We start from the raw sequence: 22,993 nt of genomic DNA, 5'->3' as shown, positions 1-22,993 counted from the left end.
GGAAAAATTAAGTACTTTAGCAAGGGGCCCTAATTTAACTTACATTTTACTTCTATAAAAAGTCAAAGAGTACCCAGCTTTTCCAAAGACCCATTAACTGCAATGGGTCTTGTCAGAAAAAAAATAACCACTGTGGAAATAAAGAAAGTAATAAGGCCCCCCAAATATTTTACTTTAGTGTTTAAGTAATTGCTTCTTAAATTAAGGAAGTATTTTTTTTTCTAGACATGGATATACCCCTATCTTTTTTGGTTAAGAATATAATAAAAGTTTTCTTCTAATCCGGTTGAATTCCATTTTGTCTATTAAAAAATATCCCAATATTGACTTTAGTAGGTTAAACTAATTCATTTATAACCAACTCAAGACAATGAAATAATTGGTAATCATATAGTATTGTTCCCAGAAAATGCTTTGACTTAAGTTGGCACATGTGAAATATACTTGACAATGAAGGCTTGCTTTGATTAGTGCAGGTAAATACGAAAATGTTTATAAGCTTCCCTTTGCCAAATTATTATAACAAAATACTCCAGTAAACCTATTGTTAAATGGTTACTCCATAATACATAGTTAAAACTATTTGGCTAATAAAATTTTTTACTGGGGAATTCACTTAATACTAAGCTGCTGTAAAAGGAAGGGACTCCTACCATTTGCAATAGCATGGATGGACCTGGAGAGCATTATGCTAAGAGAAATAAGTCAGTCAGAGAAAGTTAAATATCACATGATCTCACACATTTGTGGAATATAATGAACAACATAAACTGATGAACAAAAACAGATACAGAGACAGAGAAGCATTGATCAGTCTGTCAAACCTCAGAGGGAAGGTAGGGGAGGGTGGGGGTCAGGGGGAGAGATCAACCACAGGACTTGTATGCATGCGTATAAGCCTAATCAATGGACACAGACACCAGGGGGGTGAGGACATGAGTGGGAGTGGGGTGGGGAGGGGGAGGGCATGAGCGGGGGGTAGGGGATAAGGACACATATGTAATACCTTAATCAGTAAAGAAAATTAAAAAAAATTTAGAGTACACTATTAAATCACATTCACATGTAGAAATGTGGAGTTTTGAGGACAAGGATTTTATAGCAGGATACAAATGTGAGTATATTTATATTTTATACTTTAACAGTAGATTTTGATATGCTGGTTTGCTGAAATGGGGAAATCACTAGTAAATGGTCATTCTGCCATCTCCTTAAGAGAAGAAGCATGTAAAAGTGTGTTGTTTATGATACACAAATCTAAGTAGAATGTTTCACTGAAGAACTCTTACTTCTTATACTCAAAATACAATCTCTATGTTTGCTTTCTGTCTTAGTAAAAGTTTATTTTTAACACAAACATGCTCTGCTAATATAATTAGAAAATTCTTCATAGTTTAAATTATTAATTGCTTAAAGGTATTTTATGAATATTTTTAGTACTACTTTTATTTTCCTTTTATTAAGCAGATGGGCCACAGGGAGGTCATAATAGGAAAGGCATCACCATGAAATGAATTTAAATTGTTTTACTGAGTAGACTTCATTTGTGCAAACAGAAAGCAAGTCGCAGAAAACCAATTTAATGGTCAGAAAAACTTTAAGGTCTAATACTTCAATCAATTCCTATGCTTTCCTTTCTTGGATGAGTACAAATAGGCCTGTAATGTGTATTTAAAAAGTGAGTTGATGCAATGCTGCACATTTGTGATGCAGCTTAAGAAACTTTGCAGCATTATTTTTCTGCATACAGGGCATGGCAAAAGTTGCTTTACAGCTGTGAGTATGCGAAACAGTTTGTTCTTGTATTATTTATTAATTATTATATTATTTTCAAGCAAACGGCTGTAAACCTACTTTTGCCCTACCCTGTATTTTTTTAACCTATTATGGCTTTCCATTTCAGATAAGATAAATAAAACGTATGTTCATTTATTTAATTTATCAAGTTGTTGAAAGTAAGGTAGTCTTAGTAGATGTAAAATAGATGTTCATAAAAGTTTAAATTCTTTAAAAAGATAGGTTTATAATGATCATGAATTTTGATATTTTTTTGTCAAGTAGAGGAAATTTACCTACTAGCATGCCCCCTATTTTAGGTAGCTAAATCTAGTTGTTAGAGGACTGGAATATATCTTTTCTACTATATTCAATAGTAACAGTGATATGATGATGATCACGTGATCACAGTAACATTCACTGAGTATTGTCTATGTGCCAGACAGAATATAAGCCCCTTTACATGGTTTCTTCTAAATGAATGAGAATTCAGGTGTTGTTCTGTTTGCACAACTAAATGTCAACTCAGCCACTTGCCTTTTCCAATCACTGTACTTCAATGGAGCTCTGTCCTCCTCTTCATGCCTACTAATGCCCACGTGGTGGTGGCAGAGGGGTTCTCTCTTTTTAGGTAAATCTTCATTCACACACACAGAGGGTTAAAATCTGGAAAGAATAAAGTATTTGTTCACCTATCATTGGCATATTCCTCGGATGATTTTTCAAGACTAAATGTTTTAATGAATATTTTGGAGCACTTTCAAGATACGGGCATGGAAATGAAGTGGAGGATAGATGGTGGAAGTGAGCCATGAGTACTGTGACACACATTATTTATATGCAATAAACATTACATAATGGTAGTAAAAAAAAGAATGATACGGGTCATCCTCCCTAAAAAGAGGAGGGGTAGGGGATTTTTAAAGGAGGACATTTGAAAGAACAGACAGGACACTGGGACCATATGCCACATGTGACTTGATCAAGCAACCTGAAACCTAACCTCTTCCCATTCTTTGGCAGCATCCCAGTCACCGCTGGTCAGTGATTACTCTGACACAGCTCCTGAAGCAGAAATCTATTTGTGTGCATTTCTTTTACGTGAATCTGTGTTTTGAAACACTGTCATCCCGAGAAGCAGATTTATTTCTTTCCGATCATCTTGTGAGATATCAGCACTCTAATTCAGCTTATCTCTTTTCAGAACACGAGAGTTTCAATGCAGTGGCACTTTGTCATTTAACTGAGACTGTTAGGCAACTACTCTTTCATTACAAATTATATTTTGCATTTTTTATATTGAAACTAATATTATGGGGGTGGGCAAAATATTTCTATTAATTTTTCACATACAGCTTGGGCTTAAAATTAATATTTTTGCTTTATGCCAGGGATTTGCAGAATACACATCTACTTGGAGAATGCTTCTATGTTACAATTCTGAATTTGAAGACCTTTCTCATCAAATTACCAATAATGTTAGTAATATAATCTGCAGGTGGTGTGTATTTCTCATATGCATTACCAGAAAAAAAAAACATCTTGTTTTTGCTTTCTTTTTCAAATTATCAGAACTAACTAACTCAGTGCATTCTCTTTTAAGTATGTATTTAAGCAAGTTCAGAAGCCTTAATTTTGTAAAGTCATTACCTTGTGATTATTTGGAATTATTCTGTTTTGTGTATATTTCAATTTTACAAACAAATTCTTTTTGGAATTAGGTGGATTATAAGTTATTTTGGCAGCAGCATGTCTTTCATTTTTCTTTACTTCAATAAAATGTGAATGAATGCTATTTACGAAAGTACAGGTTTTGGCCCATTCATCCCCCATCTCAATATACAGTATGTTGATTGGGATTCTTCAATGAGAATTACAATGGAATCTTTGTTTTTCAATGTTCTTTGGAATTGCTCAATAGTGGATTTTAACTTAACAACTAAATAACTTTTTTTAGAAAGGAACTAGCAAAGATCTTTAAAGTTATTATTATTTTCCAGCAAGGCTAGAGAAGATCTGCTGAAAACTCAGAAAGAACGTGATTTTCATCGAATGCATCACAAGCGAATAATCCAAGAAAAAAACAAATTAATTAATGAGCTCAAAGGGTAAGCTGCTAATATTTGTTGGCATATTTATTAAAGAGGTGTTTAATTAGTGTTAAGCAGCTTGGTTATGGCAGAAGGTTTCATGTAAAGTTATTTATTCAACATTTATTTAGCATACACTGTGTGCCAAATACTAGACTATGCATCTGATGTTCAAAGATGAGCAAGGTTAGGCTCTTGCTGTCATATCCTCTGCTCTCTGCCAGGGCAGCTCAGGCATTTCCACGTTGCTGAGGGTTGGTTCTCACTTTTTCTAAATTTCTAAGAGCTACTCCAGGAGTGATTTCACCTCATTTGTTGGTATTCTTGCTCCAGTACTTGTAAAATTCAGTGTCTTAAAGAAACTGGTTCAAGGTCAATGAATTATTATTTAACCAGTCCTAGTTTATAGCCCTTTTTATCAAGTACCCCAAAGTTCAATCTTTGGGGCACTCTTCTGGTTCCTGTTAGTACATGCTTAGTAATTCTTGGAGCAGTTGGGTGTATAGTATCTTTCTTCCCTTGTCAGACCATTAGCTTGGCAGTCAGGAGAGGAGGAAAGAGGAGTAATTCCAGGGCCATGTTTTACCTTGTGATGAAGAGATTTCTGAAGCAGCATTTTCTAGGGAAGGAGGGCCACCTCTGCAAGTCCATAGGGCCTGGGGAAAGGGGCTACAGACTAATGCCCTCAGGGCCATCCTGAGTGCTAGGTAATTTCCTATTGATAAAAAGAGTCAATTCATCAGGAAAGCACAACATGCATGAATCTGATATAAGAGTTTCAGAATGTATGGAGCAAAACCTGATAAAACAGTAAGGAAATACAAATATTTCCACATTTACAGTTGGAGATTTTTCACACTAATCTTTTAGCAATTAGTAGAAAAATAGGCAAAAATTCTCTAAGTCTATAGAAGAAGACAAGTTAATTGAGCATAAGTGACCTTTCTTGAATTCTTGGTTTTTCAAGTGCACATGGAATGTTCACCAAAATAGGTCATATGGTGAGCCATAAAAAAACTCTGTGTATTAATTGATGTCATGCAAAATATATTCTCTGTTTAAACCAAATTAAATTAAAAATTGATGACACAAAGCTCTGTGGAGAATTCCCAGTTACCTGGAAATTTAGTAGCATAATTCTGAATAAGACATGAGTCAAAGAAGGAAATAGGAAAATATTTTGAACTGGCTGATTGGAAATGTAGCATTTTAAAATTTGTGGGATGAAGCCAAATCAGTGCTTAAAATGAAATTGATAGCTTTAAATGCTTAGATTAGAAAAGAAGAAAATTTCAAACCAGTGATCTAATCTTGAACCTTAGAAGCTCAAAAAACCAAATTAAATACAAATAAGGTAAAACAAAAGAAATAATAAAAATAAAACGTGTAACCAATAAACTTGCAATGGGACAAACATAAGAAAAAAATCAACAAACTCATATATTGGTTGTTGTGTTGAGTGAAAGGAGCCAGTTTCAAAAGAGAACATATTCTGTTGTGTTCCAAATACATGAAAGTCTAGAATCTCCTGAGATGTTAAAATGCTCTATATTTTAGTAACAAGGTGGACTACCTAGACATGCATAGTTATGAAAACTCTAAACTGTAACAGTTAAGATCTGTATATTTTACTCCATGTAAATTACAATTCAATAAAAAAGTAAAGTATTTTAAAAGCATTTTCAAATAAAACAGGTTCTTAGAGGTGTTTCTATCATAAGCTGAGTTAATTTTTTTCTGTGAGATAATAAATATATTTTTATACTTAATTTCCTTAATATGAGGTTAATCAAACTTGATTAACCATCCTTTATTTTGATGTAAATGACACGCTTTCTGTTTAATCATCTATTGTTGATAACCATTGTCTTTCTGAAAGTTGTTCCTGGGTTAAAGGAACACAATTTTCCTCTCTGTCCGTGAATAGCAGCGATTTTCTGAGTGTGTATTTGAATACCTGGAAATGTGACTTCCCAGCTCCCAGCCAGGTGGCAGGGAAGTTGTAGGCCGTATAATACTGCTTGCACTTCTTGGCTCTGTTATGTTGACCTTTATATGGTTATTCATTTTTTATTTCAATGCCAAGGAAACGTTTAGATGTTAAATAGAAGTCACTGATTTAGCTGAATTACCCTTTAAGGTGCCCTTTATTTTTCATAGGTTGAAGTTACATTATGCATCTTATGAACCAACTATAAGAGTGTTACTTGACAAGCACCACACTTTATTGAGGCAGAAAATGCTCACCTCCATGGAAAGAGACAAAGCCGTTGAGCAGGTAAAAAGACTGTCAAAGGTACCTCAGAATGATTTTTATCCATTTATTTTTTTATGACAAAATTGGAAAGAATGTTTTATTTCTGAGATAAATATAAAAATATCCATTAATTGTCATATGATAAAAAAGATTCATTTGGAAATATTCAGAAAAATATTTTATCTATTTTAAACCTGTAAAGGTTTTTATTAAATCAAATATTATTGAATTAAAGCAAAGTTTCACAGGAAATTATTAAAGTATAGTTAGAGAAAAAACTCAAAGTATAAAATAAATGTTCATCTATAATAATAAAAGTGTAATATGCTAATTAGACCAGACATCCTTCTGGATGTCCTTCTGGGCAACCTTCCCTAGAAAGCCAGGGCTGTGAGGGAAGCCCACGTCCCAGGTGCCTGCCAGTGGATGGAGGGAAGCTTGGGTCCCAGGTGCCAGCAGCTGGAGGGAAGCCCGGGTCCCGGATGCCGGAGGGAAGCCAGTGCCGGCAGCCAGGGGACGGAAGGCCTACTCTTGCATAAATTTCGTGCACGGGGCCTCTAGTAATTATATAAATAAATGAAAGATGGGAGAAGAAAATATTTCCTCAAAGAAGAATTCTAAGTAACATATGTAGATAATCTTTCTCTCGAGGTGGAGCTTAACCCCTAAGCAGTTAAGTGTTGGCTATACTTACTGACTTGCTTCCAAAAGAACAGTGAAAATGGAGAAAAAGTAATTGTACAGTGGAGAAACCTGGCAAATACTACTTCAGAAAGGTGATCCAAGTCAGTGTCATCATGTTTATAGCATGTACCCTTGATGTGATGTGCTGATAATAGCATTTCTACTCTGTGGTGTTCCTACCCAAACTCATAAATCCAGTCTAACATGAGAAAACGTCAGGAAAACCAAAATTTATGGACATTTGCAAAGTAGTACCTGGCCAGTATTCCTCAAGACACGATGACTAACTGTAAGGCAGAACTGTGGATGGGATCCTGAAAAGGAAAAAGTTTATTAGGAAAACATAATGAAATTAGAATAAAATATGGATTTTGTTAATAATAATGTACCAATATTAGTTCATTACTTGTGAAAAATATACCACAGTAACACATGATGTGATGGAGGGAAATGGGCTGCAGGTATACAGGAACTATCTGTACTATATTTGCAACTTTTGTGTAAATTTCACACTTTTAAATAAGAGGTGCATTTAAAAGTTTTATAATATATTTTACATCCAAGAATAGATATACATTTTCACTCCTTTTTAAAAAGCATTTCATGAACACTAATATAATTTTACAATTTATTATCTGATATTTCCTATTAATAAAGAAATGTTGCTACTCAGTGGAAGTAGAAAAATGTGTAAATCTGTACATAACTAAACATAAGGTATTTTGTGTTGGTGTAATCATATTCAATGAGGAATGAGATACTTTTCATCTTTTTTAAAAATATATACTTTATTGATTTTTTTACAGAGAAGAAGGGAGAAGGAGAGGGATAGAGAGGTAGAAACATCAATTCAGCTGCCTCCTGCACACTCCCTACTGGGAATGTGCCCGCAACCAATTCCGGTACATTCCCTTGACCGGAATTGAACCTGGGACCATTCAGTTCGCAGGCTGACACTCTATCCACTGAGTCAAACCAGTCAGGGCCTTTTAAAAAAAATATTTTTAAGGTTGATTTTTTAAATTTAAGTCTATTGTTCAGGAAATATAGGGAAATGGTATGCCACCGAACTAACAAATATTCTTAATTATAATATGTTTAATGAAACAAGGAATCTCTATGGGTGGAAAATTAACTAAGAGTTTTAGGAATAATAAGTCTCTTCATATTTTATTTCCCAACTAATACCTACCTCATGTTTTATGAACATAAATAAATTAAGTTGTTGTGAAGCAATTTCAACAGAGGGAAGTGTCTCTTAAAGTAGAGATCTGAATATTAATTATTATTCAGAATGTGGAATGAATATTCTTAATTCAGGAAACTATGCTGTAAAATAAATGTTTCAGCCCTGAGCTGGGTGGCTCAGTTTATTGGATCATCATCCTGTATGCCAAAAGTTTGGGGGTTAATTCCAGGTCAGGGCATGTACCTAGGTTGTGGGTTTGATCCCCGATCCTGGTATATGTGGGAGGCAACCAGTTGATGTTTTTCTCTCTCTATGCCCCTTCCTCACTTTAAAAAATCAATAAAAACATATCCTCATAAACATATTATTTAGCAAATAATAAAATTCATGTTTCAAATGCTTAACTATAATAGGTACTTAATAATTGCCTGTGGAATTTAATTTAAATTCAGTATTACATTTTTAGTTTGTTGCCATTTATGTTTAAAAATTTTAAATACATAAGACTTAATACAAGAGAGATTAATAATTTTTTAAATTTAGAATCAATAATTAAACATTGCACTTTTAAACTTTTTTTTGCATCAATTTATAACCCCATATTTTTGGATTATTATTATTTTTTTTAGATTTCTGAATTTCAAACATCATCAAGGACTACGGACGTAGGACATAGTTACCAAGCTACTAAAATTAGAGGTAAAAGTATAATGTGATAAAACTATATTTTAATATTGGTTGGTGATTTCACAACCTTACCATAGCTCAAAATCCTAGAGATATTTAAAAGTGAATAAATGGTGTGGTAACTATTTTACAAATTAAAATGTTTATGAAAAGACCAAGAGGAAGTAGTGATGTGAATCCATATAGGTTAATTTTAGAGAAAAATATGAGTAAACCAAATGGGAGGATTTCTGGGTGTGAGAGAGTATCTGGTACCAGACTAGTCTCCTCCCCCAAAATAGCTCTAAAACTAGACTATACACTGAGTGGCCAGATTGTTATGATCTCTGAACGCATAATAATCTGGCCACTCAGTGTAGACTAACCACAGAGTTGGGATTTTAAAATAAGGTTTTTCCATGTATAAGAACTGCATTGTGGGTAGTTAGAAAGAAGCAGAGGACGTACTAGCCAGAGGCTGGGGGCCACTATCTCCTGGTCCCTTGACATATAAAGATCTGCAAGTTTTCCCTTACACATAAGTACACTGAGTGGCTAGATTATTATAATATCTGAACGCATAATAATCTGGCCACTCAGTGTGTGTGTGTGTGTGTGTGTGTGTGTGTGTGTGTGTGTGTGTGTGTATTAGAGGCCCGGTGCATGAATTCATGCATGGGTGGGGTCCGGCCAGCCTGGCCAGGGGGAGGGGACATGGGCGGTTGGCCGGCCTGCCTGCTGGTCAAACTCCTGGTCGATGGGACAATTTGCATATTAGCCTTTTATTATATAGGATATACACTGAGTGGCCAGATTATTATGTGTTCAGAGATCATAATAATCTGGCCACTCAGTGTATATATGAGGCAACTACATTTAGCCATTGGAAAATAGCACAAGTCACAGAAGGCAAGTGACAGAAGGAAAATGTGTAAGTTGAGCTCCATCCTCAACATGACTTTGTGCCTGGGGAATTTTCCAAATAAGATCCATGGAGATGGAGGTCAAGAAGGGCACAGCAGGTCTGCAGGAACTGAAAAGGCAAGTTGTGATAGCAACTAAAACACGTTGGAAAGGGCACCAGATAAGAGGGTGCTGCAATGAGCAGGGCCCCGTTTGTGAAGGAGTTTACTACAAATCCTTAGTTGATGACTGGACTCCACATGCAAGACTAACTGAGACTTATTCAAAGAGAGAAGCTCCTATAGGAGTAAAAGGAGACCAGAGATTCTAGAGGTCAAGCAGTAATGGGAGACTTGGAGTTCTAGCCACGCCTGGATGGAGAGACTTCTTTAACACCCTGTAACCTGGTATTAACATTCAACATCCTGTATCCACCCTCTAAAGTAAAAAACAAAACTTACACCAAGTCCCTAGAAGAAATAGAGATTAGAGTTTGAATCTTGCCAAGTTAGAGAACCTTGGACAATATTTAGCGCTTTCCATGGATCTACTACACAAAGCGTAAAATCAAGCCTCGAAATACAAGGGGGCCAAAAAGTTAAACTGTGTGCTAGAAAAAAAATCAGTACCCTTCAGAGGAAGACAGTTGTTCAGATTATTTATGACCTCTCATATATATTTCTCCGTATTTAATTAAAATGTTCTAGTCACGTTGTAGAAACATGAAAATATGAGCAACAGTCAAGAAAAAGAGTAATGAATGGAAACCTACACTGATACAGCTCAGGTGTTAGATTTAGCAAATACAAATATTAAAGAGGCTATTTAGAACATGATCAAGGACTTACAGGAAAATATGACATTAATAAGTGAAGAGATAGGGAATCTTGGCAGACAAATAGAAACAAAAAAGGAAATAGAAATTCTAGTACTGAAAAGGACAATTAACTACAAAGAAAATTTTATACTTATCAACAGATTGCAGATTACAGAAATGCCAGTGAATTTTAAGAAATCAAATAATCTGTTCTAAAGAAGAAATAGGAAAAAAAAAGAAATAAAATTTATCTGTTTAACATATATGTAATTAAGAGTCCCAAAGGAGAAAATAATGCGAATGGGGCATAAGAATATTTAAACAAAATATTTAAACAAGAGAGAAAAGACATCTATAATAATAAAGGCGTACTATGCTAATTACACCAGTCTACCTTCCAGATGAACCCTGGTCTGCGAGGGCCAAGTCCCTTGCACGAGTTTCATGCATCAGGCCTCTAGTATTACATAAAGGAAAACAATAATACAAATAAAGGCTGATTTCACATGAGAAATCATGGTAGCTAAGAACAATGAAATGACATCATTAAAATGTGGCAAAATTTTGCCCTAGTCTGTTTGGCTAAGTGGATAGAGCATTGGGCTTCAGACCTAAGGGTCCCAGTCCCATCGAAGGCACATACCTTGGTTGCAGGCTTCCTGGTGCCCTGAAGGAGGCAACCAATTGATATGGTTCTCTCTGTCTTTCCCTTTCTCTTCCACTCTCTCTCAAAATCATTGGGAAAATATCCCATTGGGTGAGGATTAAAAATTAATAAATAAAATAAAATGTGACAAAAATTGAATTCAGAATTTTATATACAACAAAAATATTCTTCTAATATTAGGGTGAAGAGTAAACATTTGAATATAAATGAAAGCTGAGAGATTTTGTTGCAAGCCATTTTGAAATACAGTAAATACTAAAGGATTTTCTTTGGGCTGAAAGAAAAAAAAAAAAAAGCCAGAAGGAATCTCAGATCTACAGAATTAAATATTGAGATTTAGAAATGCTAAATTATAGTTAATATAAAGATTAAGTTTTTCTCTTCTTAATGTTCATAAAAGAAAATGACTGATAAAAATTAGATAATACTTATTAGGCTTGTATAAGATAAAATAATTTTGGGGTGGTGCAAATGTTCTATATCTTGAGTTGGGTGGTGGTTATATGCCTACTTACCTTTGATAAAATTTTTCCAACTCTATACTTTAAAAATATGCATTTTATTATATGTAAACTATTCTTCAATGAAGTTGATTTAAAAAAGAATGTGGGAAACTCTAAATAATAGAAAGACTTTGAAATGGTGAATTTTCTTAATAAATATAACATCCTGTTATTTCCAGATGACTATTCATTATATTCTCTAATTAAAGCTTAAAAGAAATATGTAGCATTATTATATTTGGAATGTTTTTCTTAGCCTTGACTCAGTAGTTCCTTTCCTAAGATTTTATGTTAAAGCAATATCAGTTATGTTCAGTGATGCCTAAAGAGACTACTATACACAAGGATGTTTATTACAGTCATATCTATAGTAACAAAACAATACAAGCAATCTTAACCTTTAACCACAAGTGAATGTCTTAAATATAGTTGGTCATACGATACTAGAAAGTCTTAAAAATCATGCATAAGAAAATGCTCATGTATTAAGTTAATATAATGTTAAGAAATAAAAACATTGATATAGTATGAGGGCATGTCTTAAATATATGTATAGAAAAATAATTGGATGATGCATAAAAAATGTTTACATAATTTTCTCTGTGTGCTTACTGCATTTGAATATGTATGCCTATTTAGATCAAACAATTATTCATTTTATATGTAAATCAAACAATTATTCATTTTATAAGTAGATCACTTTTAAGTATATAATTAGATATAAATATGAAAGATTAATATGAAACTATTATAATCTAGGAGCTTTAACTTCCAAAAGTTCTGAAAAAGAATATAAAAATGGCTTAAAGTTTGAGGAACTTTGTGCATTTGATTGGTGCTAATCTCTAAGGCTATATTCTGCTCTAATAGTTTATGATTTTACATGTTTATTCTTGACATCTCTATTAAAATAAACTAATGGTTTACAGATAACTCCTTTATGAAATTATCTCCTGATATTTAATTTAATTAAAAATGGAATACATTTCATGTTTTACTAAGCTGACATTTATAAGTTATTTGGAAGATCAAGTTTGTAATTATATTTTGATCTGTGATATTTTGAAGTGGCTTTTGATCAAAGGGAATAAGTTCCTACTCAATGTGAAGAAATAGATTCTTTTAGTTGAATAATTCTAATTACGAATAAAATTACCTTCTTAAATCCTGTACTGAATAATTTTTTTGGTCCTTGTATACGTGCACTCTGGTTTTAGACATGGGACTTGCAATACCTTTGCAGTAACTTTTCCTCAGCTTCTGGTGTCAGCATTTGACTGTGTGATCTCAGCATCCATCACACTCTGATTGCCTGATCCACTTGGAACCTTGCTTAGCCAGGGATTATAATTGGAAAAGATGTTGGGTTTATTGGTCAAGTGGTTGTTCCTCATTTAAAGCCTGCTGGTCTTCACAGTAATTTTCAAATATTTAATACCCTCCCTCTCGTTTCACTCATTTTAGTTTCCTTTTTAAAAAAAATCCTAACCAGAGGAAATGTTTTTATTGATTTTAGACAGAGAGGAAAGGAGAGGGAGGGAAGGAGGAAGGGACGGAAGGAGGGAGGGAGGGAGGGAGGGAGGGAGAGAGAGAGAGAGAGAGAGAGAGAGAGAGAGAGAGAGAGAGAGAGAGAGAGAGAGAGAGAGAGAGAGAGAGAGAGAGAGAGAGAGACTTGCTGTCTGGGTATGTGCCCTGATCCTGATGGACAATGCAACCTGAGACCTTTCAATGCCACACCATCCAGGGCTTAGTTTAATTTTTAAAATATTTTATTAATTTGTTTTCTTTCTGTCATCTATCCATTTGCTTTGGGCAGTAGAAGTTCTTTTTTTAAAAAATTTATTTTATTGATTTTTCACAGAGAGGAAGGGAGAGGGACAGAGAGCTAGAAACATCGATGAGAGAGAAACATCGACCAGCTGCCTCCTGCACACCCCCTACCGGGGATGTGCCCGCAACCAATGTACATGCCCTTGACCGGAATCGAACCTGGGACCCTTCAGTCTGCAGGCCGACGCTCTATCCACTGAGCCAAACCGGTTTCTGCTGTAGAAGTTCTTAAGAATAAAATTGGATTCACTCTATAGTTAGGGAATAATTAATTGTCATTATGCTGAACTTTGGGGAAAAGAAAAATTAATTTTTATTTAATTCAAATTTAGGGAATAAGACAAATATTGGACTCATTTGGAGTAAAATTATCAAAGAATTTTAAACATGCCCTGATATTGGACTAATCAAAGTAGGATGCTAACTTTATTATTTATTTGAAATCAGCTTGTTGTTTAGATATATAGGGGGAAATTATCTATTTAGACGTATATATATATATATATATATATATATATATATATATATATATATATGTATATATACATACATATATATATATATATACACACATATATATATATATATATATATATATATATATATATGGAAAGATGTGAAAAGGAAAGATTTTTCCTATCACTTTTGTTTTTCCTTCAGATGATTTTATTAGGAATGTTCTTTATGTCCAAGAGTTTGGAGACTAATTTTACAACTATATTGGAATATTATCCTGTGTTTTTCTTTCAGTTTTCTCAATATCTAGAAGCATAGAGAGTAATATTTTATTAATACATTATTCTTTTTTAAATCCCTTATTTATTATTTAGTTCCATTTGTGAAATTTTGTTGTTTACCATTCTCTCCTTTGACCCTCTTCGACTTTGTCTATAAGCACATGAAACCTCATGATAACAGGAATTTGGATATAATGTAATTGGAGATCGGTTCCTATGCTCTCTAGCTGGCTTGCCATGCCATTTTATTAGCCTTGCAGAAATGCCATCCTGCGTTTTTGGTAAATGAATTTGAGACTTCACTTATGACATTTTGGTATGGTATCAATATTATTAGTTTAAAAAATGTGTCATGACTTTGGCTTTCATATTTTTTGTTATATTTCTTACAGAAAAACAGCATGCATATTAATGACAAATGTGCTATCTTGTAGTTATTCCTGACTATGAAAATGAATTTGTACCAGAAGGTCCTACTCAGAGAGGTCTTCGTGAAGCTAGGGAACAACACAAAAGTAAAATCAAGATGAAAGATAATAGAAAGGTATGATGTTTATTTTTGTTTCCATTAATTTATACTTGACCCTCAGATCTTCAGGTCCACCAACTCATAGGGTATTATTATTTTACTGGAAAAGGAGTTGAGAGCTTATGTACTTTCAGCCCCTTGGTGTAGGGATAGAAAATGGATGTCCTCTAACATTATGTAATTAGTTAATTGAGGGACACACACTGCTTAGTGGCAAGGATGGCTCAGTGAACCACTCTGCCATGTATCCCAACTTAAGCACGACCATGTCTGCTCATCTGCTCATTTTTTTCTGCTTAAAATTACCTCTCTTCCAACAAAATAAATCCTAGATCATTCCTTATTTATTTTTTCACTAGAGGCCCAGTGCATGAAATTCGTCACTTGGGGGTGGTCCCTCAGCCCAGCCTGCACCCTCTTGTAATCCAGGAGCCCTTGAGGGATGTCCGACTGATGGCTTAGGCCCACTTCCCTTTGGGAGTGACCTAAGCTGGCAGTCGGACATCCTTAGCGCTGCCGTGGAGGTGGGGAGGCTCCCGCCACCACGGCTGCGCTTGCCAGCTGTGAGTTCCTGTGGGAGCACACTGACCACCAGGAGGCAGCTCCTGCATTGAGCATCTGTCCCCTGTGGGTCTGTGTGCGTCCTAGTGACTGGTCGTTCCACCGGCACACCGAAACTGGCTCTCTGACATCCCACAAGGGGTCCCAGATGGCTAGAGGGCACAGGCCAGGTCAAAGGACCTGACCAGTGCACGATTAGGGCTGGGGAGGGACGCAGGAGGGATGTAGGAGGTTGGCAAGCCAGGGAGGGGCCTCGGGAGGGTCCCAGGGTGTGTCTGGCTGGTCTTTCTCAGTCCAGATCAGCCAGACCCCAGCAGCAAGCTCACCTACTGGTCAGAGCGTCTGCCCACTGGTGGTTAGTGCACATCATAGCAACTGGTTGACCAGTCGACTGTCTGCCCCCTGGTGATCAGTGCATGTCATAGCGAGCAGTTGAGTGGCCTTAGCATATCATCAGCATATTACACTTTGATTGGTTGAATGGCCGACCAGATGACCAGACACTTAGCATATTAGGCTTTTATTATATAAGATAGTATGACTTCAGATTTTCTTAGTCTTCTTTAAAAGTAGAATGGAAAGAATTATATCCCATTTAAGAATCTTCTTATAGCCTAGCCAGTGTAGCTCAGTGGTTAAGTGTCAACCTATTAACCAGGAGATCACAGTGCGATTCAGGGTCAGGGCACATGCCTAGGTTGTGTGCTCAGTCCCAGGTAGGGAGCATACGGGAGAAAGCCAATCGATGATTCTCTATCCTTGATGTTTCTGTCTCTCTCTTTCTCTCCCTTCCTCTCTCTGAAATCAATAAAGAAAGAACACATCCATATTAAAAAGAATCTCCTTATAATGAGTGCCTTTGCCTTGCAATCAGGCTGATAGTTAAAATTTTCTGTAATTATTACAGAAAAATTGGTATTAAAAATGTCTGGTCAGAGAGATAAAAAATGAGGAAGAAAGAAAACCCTGTGAGGGGTTTTAGTTTCTTCTTATGAAAATTGCATAAAAATCTACCTGAAGTAATGAATTTTTTTCATAAAGTAGTTGTTTTCTTTGAGTTCTAAAATATCTGGCATTCATTTAAAGATGAACACATTTACATTGTAATATCTTTTAGCAATAGTTCTATAAAACAAAAAATTGTTATGAATTCAAATACTATAATAAATCATTTACTTAGCTAATATCAATAACACTTCCCCCCTAAATGGTATGCATTGGAATTCAGTATTGTATATAATATCTGTTTATTGTTGTTGTTGTTGTTGTTAATCCTCACCCGAGGATACTTTTCCATTGATTTTTAGAGAGAGTAGAAGAGAGAGAGAAAGACAGAGAGAAACATTGATGTGAAAGAAACACATCGAATGGTTGCCTTCAGGATGAGCCCTGACCAAGGCCAGGGCCAGGGAGAAGCCTGCAACCAAGGTATGTGCCCTTGACCAGAATGGAACTTAGGACCCTTTGGTCGGCAGGCCGATGCTCTATCCACTAAACCAAATTGGCTGAGGCTATATAATATCTGAACAAAATGCAGACTAAATGCTTTTGGGTTACACTAAGGCTTTGATAATCTTTTTTGGTGATATTCATTTTAGTATTTTACTATCACTGTTAATTACTATTAATTTATGGATTATCCTTTATTGTTACTACTAATTTATGGTATCTTTGGTAGATCCACTCTTCTAGTCAGCCCCTTTCCAGCTTCCCCATGCCAACAACTTCCCATCAGGAAGGACCTTCCCTTTTTGCCTACATAACCTTTCTCACTCCTCCACCTGCCTTTAATTTGAGTCTCAGCCAAAAGCAAGCGGTGCTGTTGGGATGACTGTTGCTGTCAATAAGTAGTGCTTGTTCTTGTTTGGGTAATTTTTGTTTATCTCCACAGAGGTTAGTAGTTCAGGTAGCAAATAGAGCACTCAGAACAATAAACATAATAGCGGTAAGGATTTAGGTGTGATGACAGTGATTGTCATCGGGAGCATTTTCATCTCCTAATGGCATCCGCATTCTTTCAGGTGGTAAATCATACTTAGAAATGATTTCTTGATTCATTCCTTAAGTGCTATGGCTTGTAAGACTTTACATTAGTAGTACCATCTAACAAAAAGCTACTGAAATATTGGACAAGTACATTACATATTTCTGCATACTATATATTTTATTTGTGTTGCATTAAAATATTTAATACCTACAACATAATAGAAAAATTCAGGCCTTACCAAAGAACTAGTGAAGAATATAGTGAATTCTACCTCCCTTTACTGGATTACCATTTTTACCAATATTTTTTTTTCTTTTCCTGCATGTTTGTACACTTTGACCACATCTCCCTTATTCTCCACACCTCTGCCCCTGGTAACCAGCAACCTCCTCTCTGTTTCTATAAGTTTGGATTTTTTTTTAGATTCCACATATAAGTGTGTCATACACTATTTTTCTTTCTCTGTCTGATTTCATTGAGCATAATGTCCTAAAGGGCCATATATGTTGTCTTAGAGAGCGGATGTCCTTTCTCATGGCTGAATAATATTTCATTCCTGTGTGTGTGTGTGTGTGTGTGTGTGTGTGTGTACCACATCTTGTTTATGCATTAATCCAGTGTGTGTGTGTGTGTGTGTGTGTACATTAGTAGTACAATCTAACAAAAAGCTACTGAAATATTGGACAAGTACATTACATATTTCTGCATACTATATATTTTATTTGTGTTGCATTAAAATATTTAATACCTACAACATAATAGAAAAATTCAGGCCTTACCAAAGAACTAGTGAAGAATATAGTGAATTCTACCGCCCTTTACTGGATTACCATTTTTACCAATATTTTTTTTTCTTTTCCTGCATGTTTGTACACTTTGACCACATCTCCCTTATTCTCCACACCTCTGCCCCTGGTAACCAGCAACCTCCTCTCTGTTTCTATAAGTTTGGATTTTTTTTTAGATTCCACATATAAGTGTGTCATACACTATTTTTCTTTCTCTGTCTGATTTCATTGAGCATAATGTCCTAAAGGGCCATATATGTTGTCTTAGAGAGCGGATGTCCTTTCTCATGGCTGAATAATATTTCATTCCTGTGTGTGTGTGTGTGTGTGTGTGTGTGTGTGTGTGTGTGTGTGTACCACATCTTGTTTATGCATTAATCCAGTGTGTGTGTGTGTGTGTGTGTGTGTGTGTGTGTGCGCCTCATCTTGTTTATGTGTTTACCCACTGATAGGTTGTTTTCATATCTTGAATATTGTGAATGCTCCTACAGTGAATTTAAGAGTGCAGCTATCTCTTGAAGATCCTGTTTTCATTTCCTTTGGGAATATATCTAGATAATTTTTTGAGGGACCTTCATACTGCTTTCCAAAGTGGCTGCACAAATTTACATTCCCGCTAACAGTACAATAGGGTTCCTTTATCTCCACATCCAATTGGGGCCTATGTTATATTGAGGTATGTTTCTTAAATATCCAATTTGTTGAGAGGGTTTTATCCTGAAAGGATGTTGAACTTTGCAAATCCTTTCCTTGCATCTATTGAGATGAACACATGACTTTTTTTTCTTTTTTTTTTTGTATATGGTACAAGTTGGCTTTAATTGAACATAGGATAAAAAATTAGAAAAACAGTTTTGCTTCCAGTATTCAAAACCTATGGTTTCCATATGACAAAGACACTTGAGTCATTGAGGAGTGAATGAAATTCAAACTATATCTTAAATGCTGAACAGTCCTCCTTCTGGTTAAAATAATAAATTTATTTAAACAATTTGAAAAAGATTCTGAGCTGACATTTTTTTTAAAAATTCTTTATTGATTAAGTTATTACATATGTGTCCTTACCCCCCCCAATATTTCCCCATTCCCTCCCTCACTCATGCCCTCACCCCCCTGGTGTCTCTGTCCACTGGTTATGCCTATATGCATGCATAAAAGTCCTTTGGTTGATCTCTCTGCCTTACCCCCACCCTCCCCTACCTTCCCTCTGAGGTTTGACAGTCTGATCCATGTTTCTCTGTCTCTGGATCTGTTTTTGTTCATCAGTTTATGTTGTTAATTATATTCTATAAATGAGTGAGATCATGTGATATTTATCTTTTTCTGACTGGCTTATTTCACTTAGCATAATGCTCTTCAGTTCCATCCATGCTGTTGCAAATGGTAAGAACTCCTTCTTTTTTGACTTTTATCTCTCATTTTATTACTGTGATATAACATTTACTGACTTGCTTATGTTAAACCAACCTTACATCCCAGGGGTAAATCCCACTTGATCATGGTGTAAGATCCTTTTAGTTTATTATTGAATTCAATTTGCTAATACTTTGTTGAGATTTTTGAATTTATATTCATCAGAGCTAGTGGTACATATTTTCTCGTAGTGCCCTATTTTGATTTTTGTATTAGGGTAATGCTGGGGTTGTAAAATGAGTCTGGGTGTGTTTCATCCTCTTCAGTTTTTTGGAAGATTTTGAGAAGGATCTGTGATAAATCTTCTATACATGTATGGTAGAACTCAACAATGAAGCAATCTGGTCCTGGCCTTTTTTGTTTGGGAAGTTTTTTTTTAATTACGCATTTATTCTCCTTATATTAGTTTGTTCAGATTTTCTGTTTCTTTGTGATTCAGTCTTGGGAGGTTATATATTTCTTGGAATTTATCCATTTTTTTCTAGAATAATAATCATTGGTATATAATTGTTCATAGTAAGTCTTTTATGATTCTGTGTATTTCTGTGTTATAAGTAGTAATATGTTCTCTTTCATTTCTCATATTTATTTGAGTCTTTGTCTTTTAGTCTAGCTAAAGGTTTGTTGATTTTTGTTTATCTTCAAAAAACAGTGCTTAGTTTTGATTTTTTCTATTGCTGTTCTGGATTTCTAAGGCTATAAGGAACTCACCTTGAAGTTTTATTTGCAGAACAAATTTACTTAACTTAAATGTTTATTTTGGTTGTATTTAGGGGATCTGGTGGAGATTATGGGGGCTTTGTAAAACTAGTCTCCACGGAGTGCCTTAGCAACCTTCTAATCTAGACTGTCTTTAATAGTCCACTGTGTATGGCATTGAATATTTCTTCCTGAAACATGCCTCTACAAACTGGTTTTATTTAGACATCTGTGTATCTTTATTTGTAAAGTCTGTTACTCATCTGATTCCTGATATATTAATTCCTCTATATATTTCTATAACATAAAATCCCTCCTATAAGGTTTAGTTAATATGAGAGTATACTTTAAAATTAATACTTATGTTGTAAACTATTTTATTTTTAATTAAGGTAAACAATTTGTGTGAGCACTAGGAAAGCAGTTTTCTTCTGTCTTTACACTAATCAGTAGGTTAAATAGTCAATGGGTTAGGTTTGGAGAGATAACTATATATTATAACAATTTCCTTCTACATGTGAAATATATTTTACTCTAAGGGAACTAAAAGCCATTACACAATTAACTGGATACTTTTTAAAATCACATTAGTCACAGTTAGGAGAAAACCATTACTACTTAAATTGGACTTTGGTGAAAATATATATAAAATTTTCAATGTGCCAGTATATTAAAGAGAAGCAGAATAGAAGAATTCCATTTAGATTTGAATAGTTTTAAACAGTAATATTTTTGTGTGGAATTTATTTTTCATTGTAAAGGGGTAAAAGAATCATGTGGCATCAACTGTAATTCAAATCGGTTGTTTTAATGACTCACTGAAGATTTAAATGTGTAGCTTACAGTAACAATTCTTATACATTTCAATTTTTATATCTTAAAAATCTACCATTCACCTAGTGTCCAGACCTACAAACTCAGTGATTTTGCAAGAAAAGAGAAAAAGCATCACCATTGAAAGTATTTCAAGAAATTGGGAAGAAAAATTTAAAAAGATAAGGGATTACTAACTTGTTCCTTCCATCCTTTTACTGCCTAATTTAATTCTTTTAAAAAAAAATATTTTTATTGATTTCAGAGAGGAAGAGAGTGGGAGAGAGAGATAGAAACATCAATGATGAGAGAGAATAATTGATTGGCTGCCTCCTGCATGCCCCCTACTGGGGATCGAGCCTGCAACCTGGGCATGTGCCCTTGACTGGAATTGAACCCTGGACCTTTCAGTCCACAGGCTGACGTTCTATCTACTGAGCCAAACCAGCTAGGGCCTGATTTAATTTTTAATATGTTTTTGGTTGGCAGTAGCTGGTTTGGATCAGTGGATAGAGCGTTGGCCTTCAGAATAAAGGGTCCTGGGTTTGATTCCAGTCAAGGTATGTACCTAGGTTGCAGGCTTGATCCCCGGCCCTGGTCACTGTGCGTGTGGGAAGCAACCAATTGATGTGTCTTTCTCACATTGATGTTTCTCCCTCTCTCTCTACTTCCTTTCCATTCCCTCTAAAAATTCAATGAAAAAATATCCTCAGGGTGAGGATTAATAAAAATGAAATTTTAAAAAAATATATGTTTTTGGTTGGAGTACAGACATGTCTTTTTAAATGAAAACATTCTATCTAGATTAATACACTCTCACATGTAAACATATTTATGTTCTTATTATATACTAGAGGCCCGGTGCACAAAATTCATGCAAGGTGGCGGGGGTGGGCTTCCCTCATCCCAGCCTGCATCCTCTCCAATTCGGGACTCCTTGAGGGATGTCTGACTCCCAGGGACATCCGGCAGTCGGACATCCCTCTCACAATCTGGCAGTCGGACATCCCTCTCACAATCCTGGACTGCTGGCTCCTAATTGCTCACCTGCCTGTCTGACTGGTCACCCCTAACTGCCCCTCCCCCCCGCCAACCTGATCACCCCTAACTGTCTCTGCGTGCTGGCCTGATCACCCCTAATGCACCCCCCCTGGCCTGGTTGCCCCCAACTGTCCCCTCCCTGCTGGCCTGATTGCTCCTAACTGCCCCCCTCTGCTGGTCTGGTTGCCCCTAACTGCCCCACCCTGCTGGCTTGGTTGCCCCCAATGGCCCTCCCCTGCCAGCCTAGTGGCCCCTCACTGCCCCCACTGCCAGCCTAATTGCACCCAACTTCCCCGCCCCCTTCTGGCCTGGTTGCCCCAACTACAACCCCCCCTGCCAGCCTGATCACCCCTAACTGCCCTCCCCCCCCGCCAGCCTGGTTGCCTCTTACTGCCCCTCCTCCCCCGCCGACCTGGTCGCCCCACGCAGCCTGCTTGTTCAGTCATTTGGTCATCCCTCACCCCCTGCTGGCCTGGTCGCCCCATGCAGCCTGCTTGTTCAGTTGTTTAGTTGTCCCTCACTAACCCCCCTGCCAGCCTGGTCGTAGGCAACCTTCTTGTGAGGGCATGACTGTCAATTTGCATATTACCTCTTTATTATATAGGATTTCTGCTGGGAAACATGTTTTAACCCTTTGCACTAGCTTGCTTTTTTCTCGATTCCTGCTACCGATGCTAACCGTGTCGAGTCACACTTGACACCAAGTGCAAAAGGTTAAAGAATTGTAAAGATATTATCAAGAAAATAGATATTTCTTCTCCAAATAGATACTAACAGAGGATATGTTGGGAAGGATAAACATTACAATATATATGATAAAGTTTTCAAAATATTTTATAACCAATTTTTAAATGTTAGAAGATAAAAGGAATAAATACCTTTTATGTTTTGGGAAATATTCACATTATTTTATACTGAAATCAAATATTAAAATCTTATTATAGGAACAATTAAAAAGCTTATACAAACTAAAATTTTTAGATTACTTACCAAGGCAACAGGGGGTTTAGCAATAATTACTCAGAAATTATTTTAAGTATGAA

At 35.8% G+C, this 22,993-nt stretch overlaps 1 protein-coding gene across 1 annotated transcript in view; it reads left to right on the top strand.

The window, feature by feature from the left end:
* Nucleotides 1–22,993, top strand: part of SPAG16 (sperm associated antigen 16) — a 659,304-nt gene that overhangs the window by 32,138 nt on the left and 604,173 nt on the right. Inside the window, exons 6-9 of the mRNA XM_008145284.3 lie at nt 3,777–3,884; nt 6,027–6,144; nt 8,626–8,695; nt 14,554–14,663. Coding sequence (XP_008143506.2) covers nt 3,777–3,884; nt 6,027–6,144; nt 8,626–8,695; nt 14,554–14,663 — 406 coding nt within the window. The remainder of the gene's footprint in view (nt 1–3,776; nt 3,885–6,026; nt 6,145–8,625; nt 8,696–14,553; nt 14,664–22,993) is intronic.

The sequence above is a fragment of the Eptesicus fuscus genome, chromosome 11 (genome assembly GCF_027574615.1).
Source record: "Eptesicus fuscus isolate TK198812 chromosome 11, DD_ASM_mEF_20220401, whole genome shotgun sequence".
In the NCBI taxonomy this organism is placed as follows: domain Eukaryota; kingdom Metazoa; phylum Chordata; class Mammalia; order Chiroptera; family Vespertilionidae; genus Eptesicus; species Eptesicus fuscus.
Note: the sequence above shows the minus strand (reverse complement) of the source record. Positions and strands in the feature narration are given on the sequence as shown.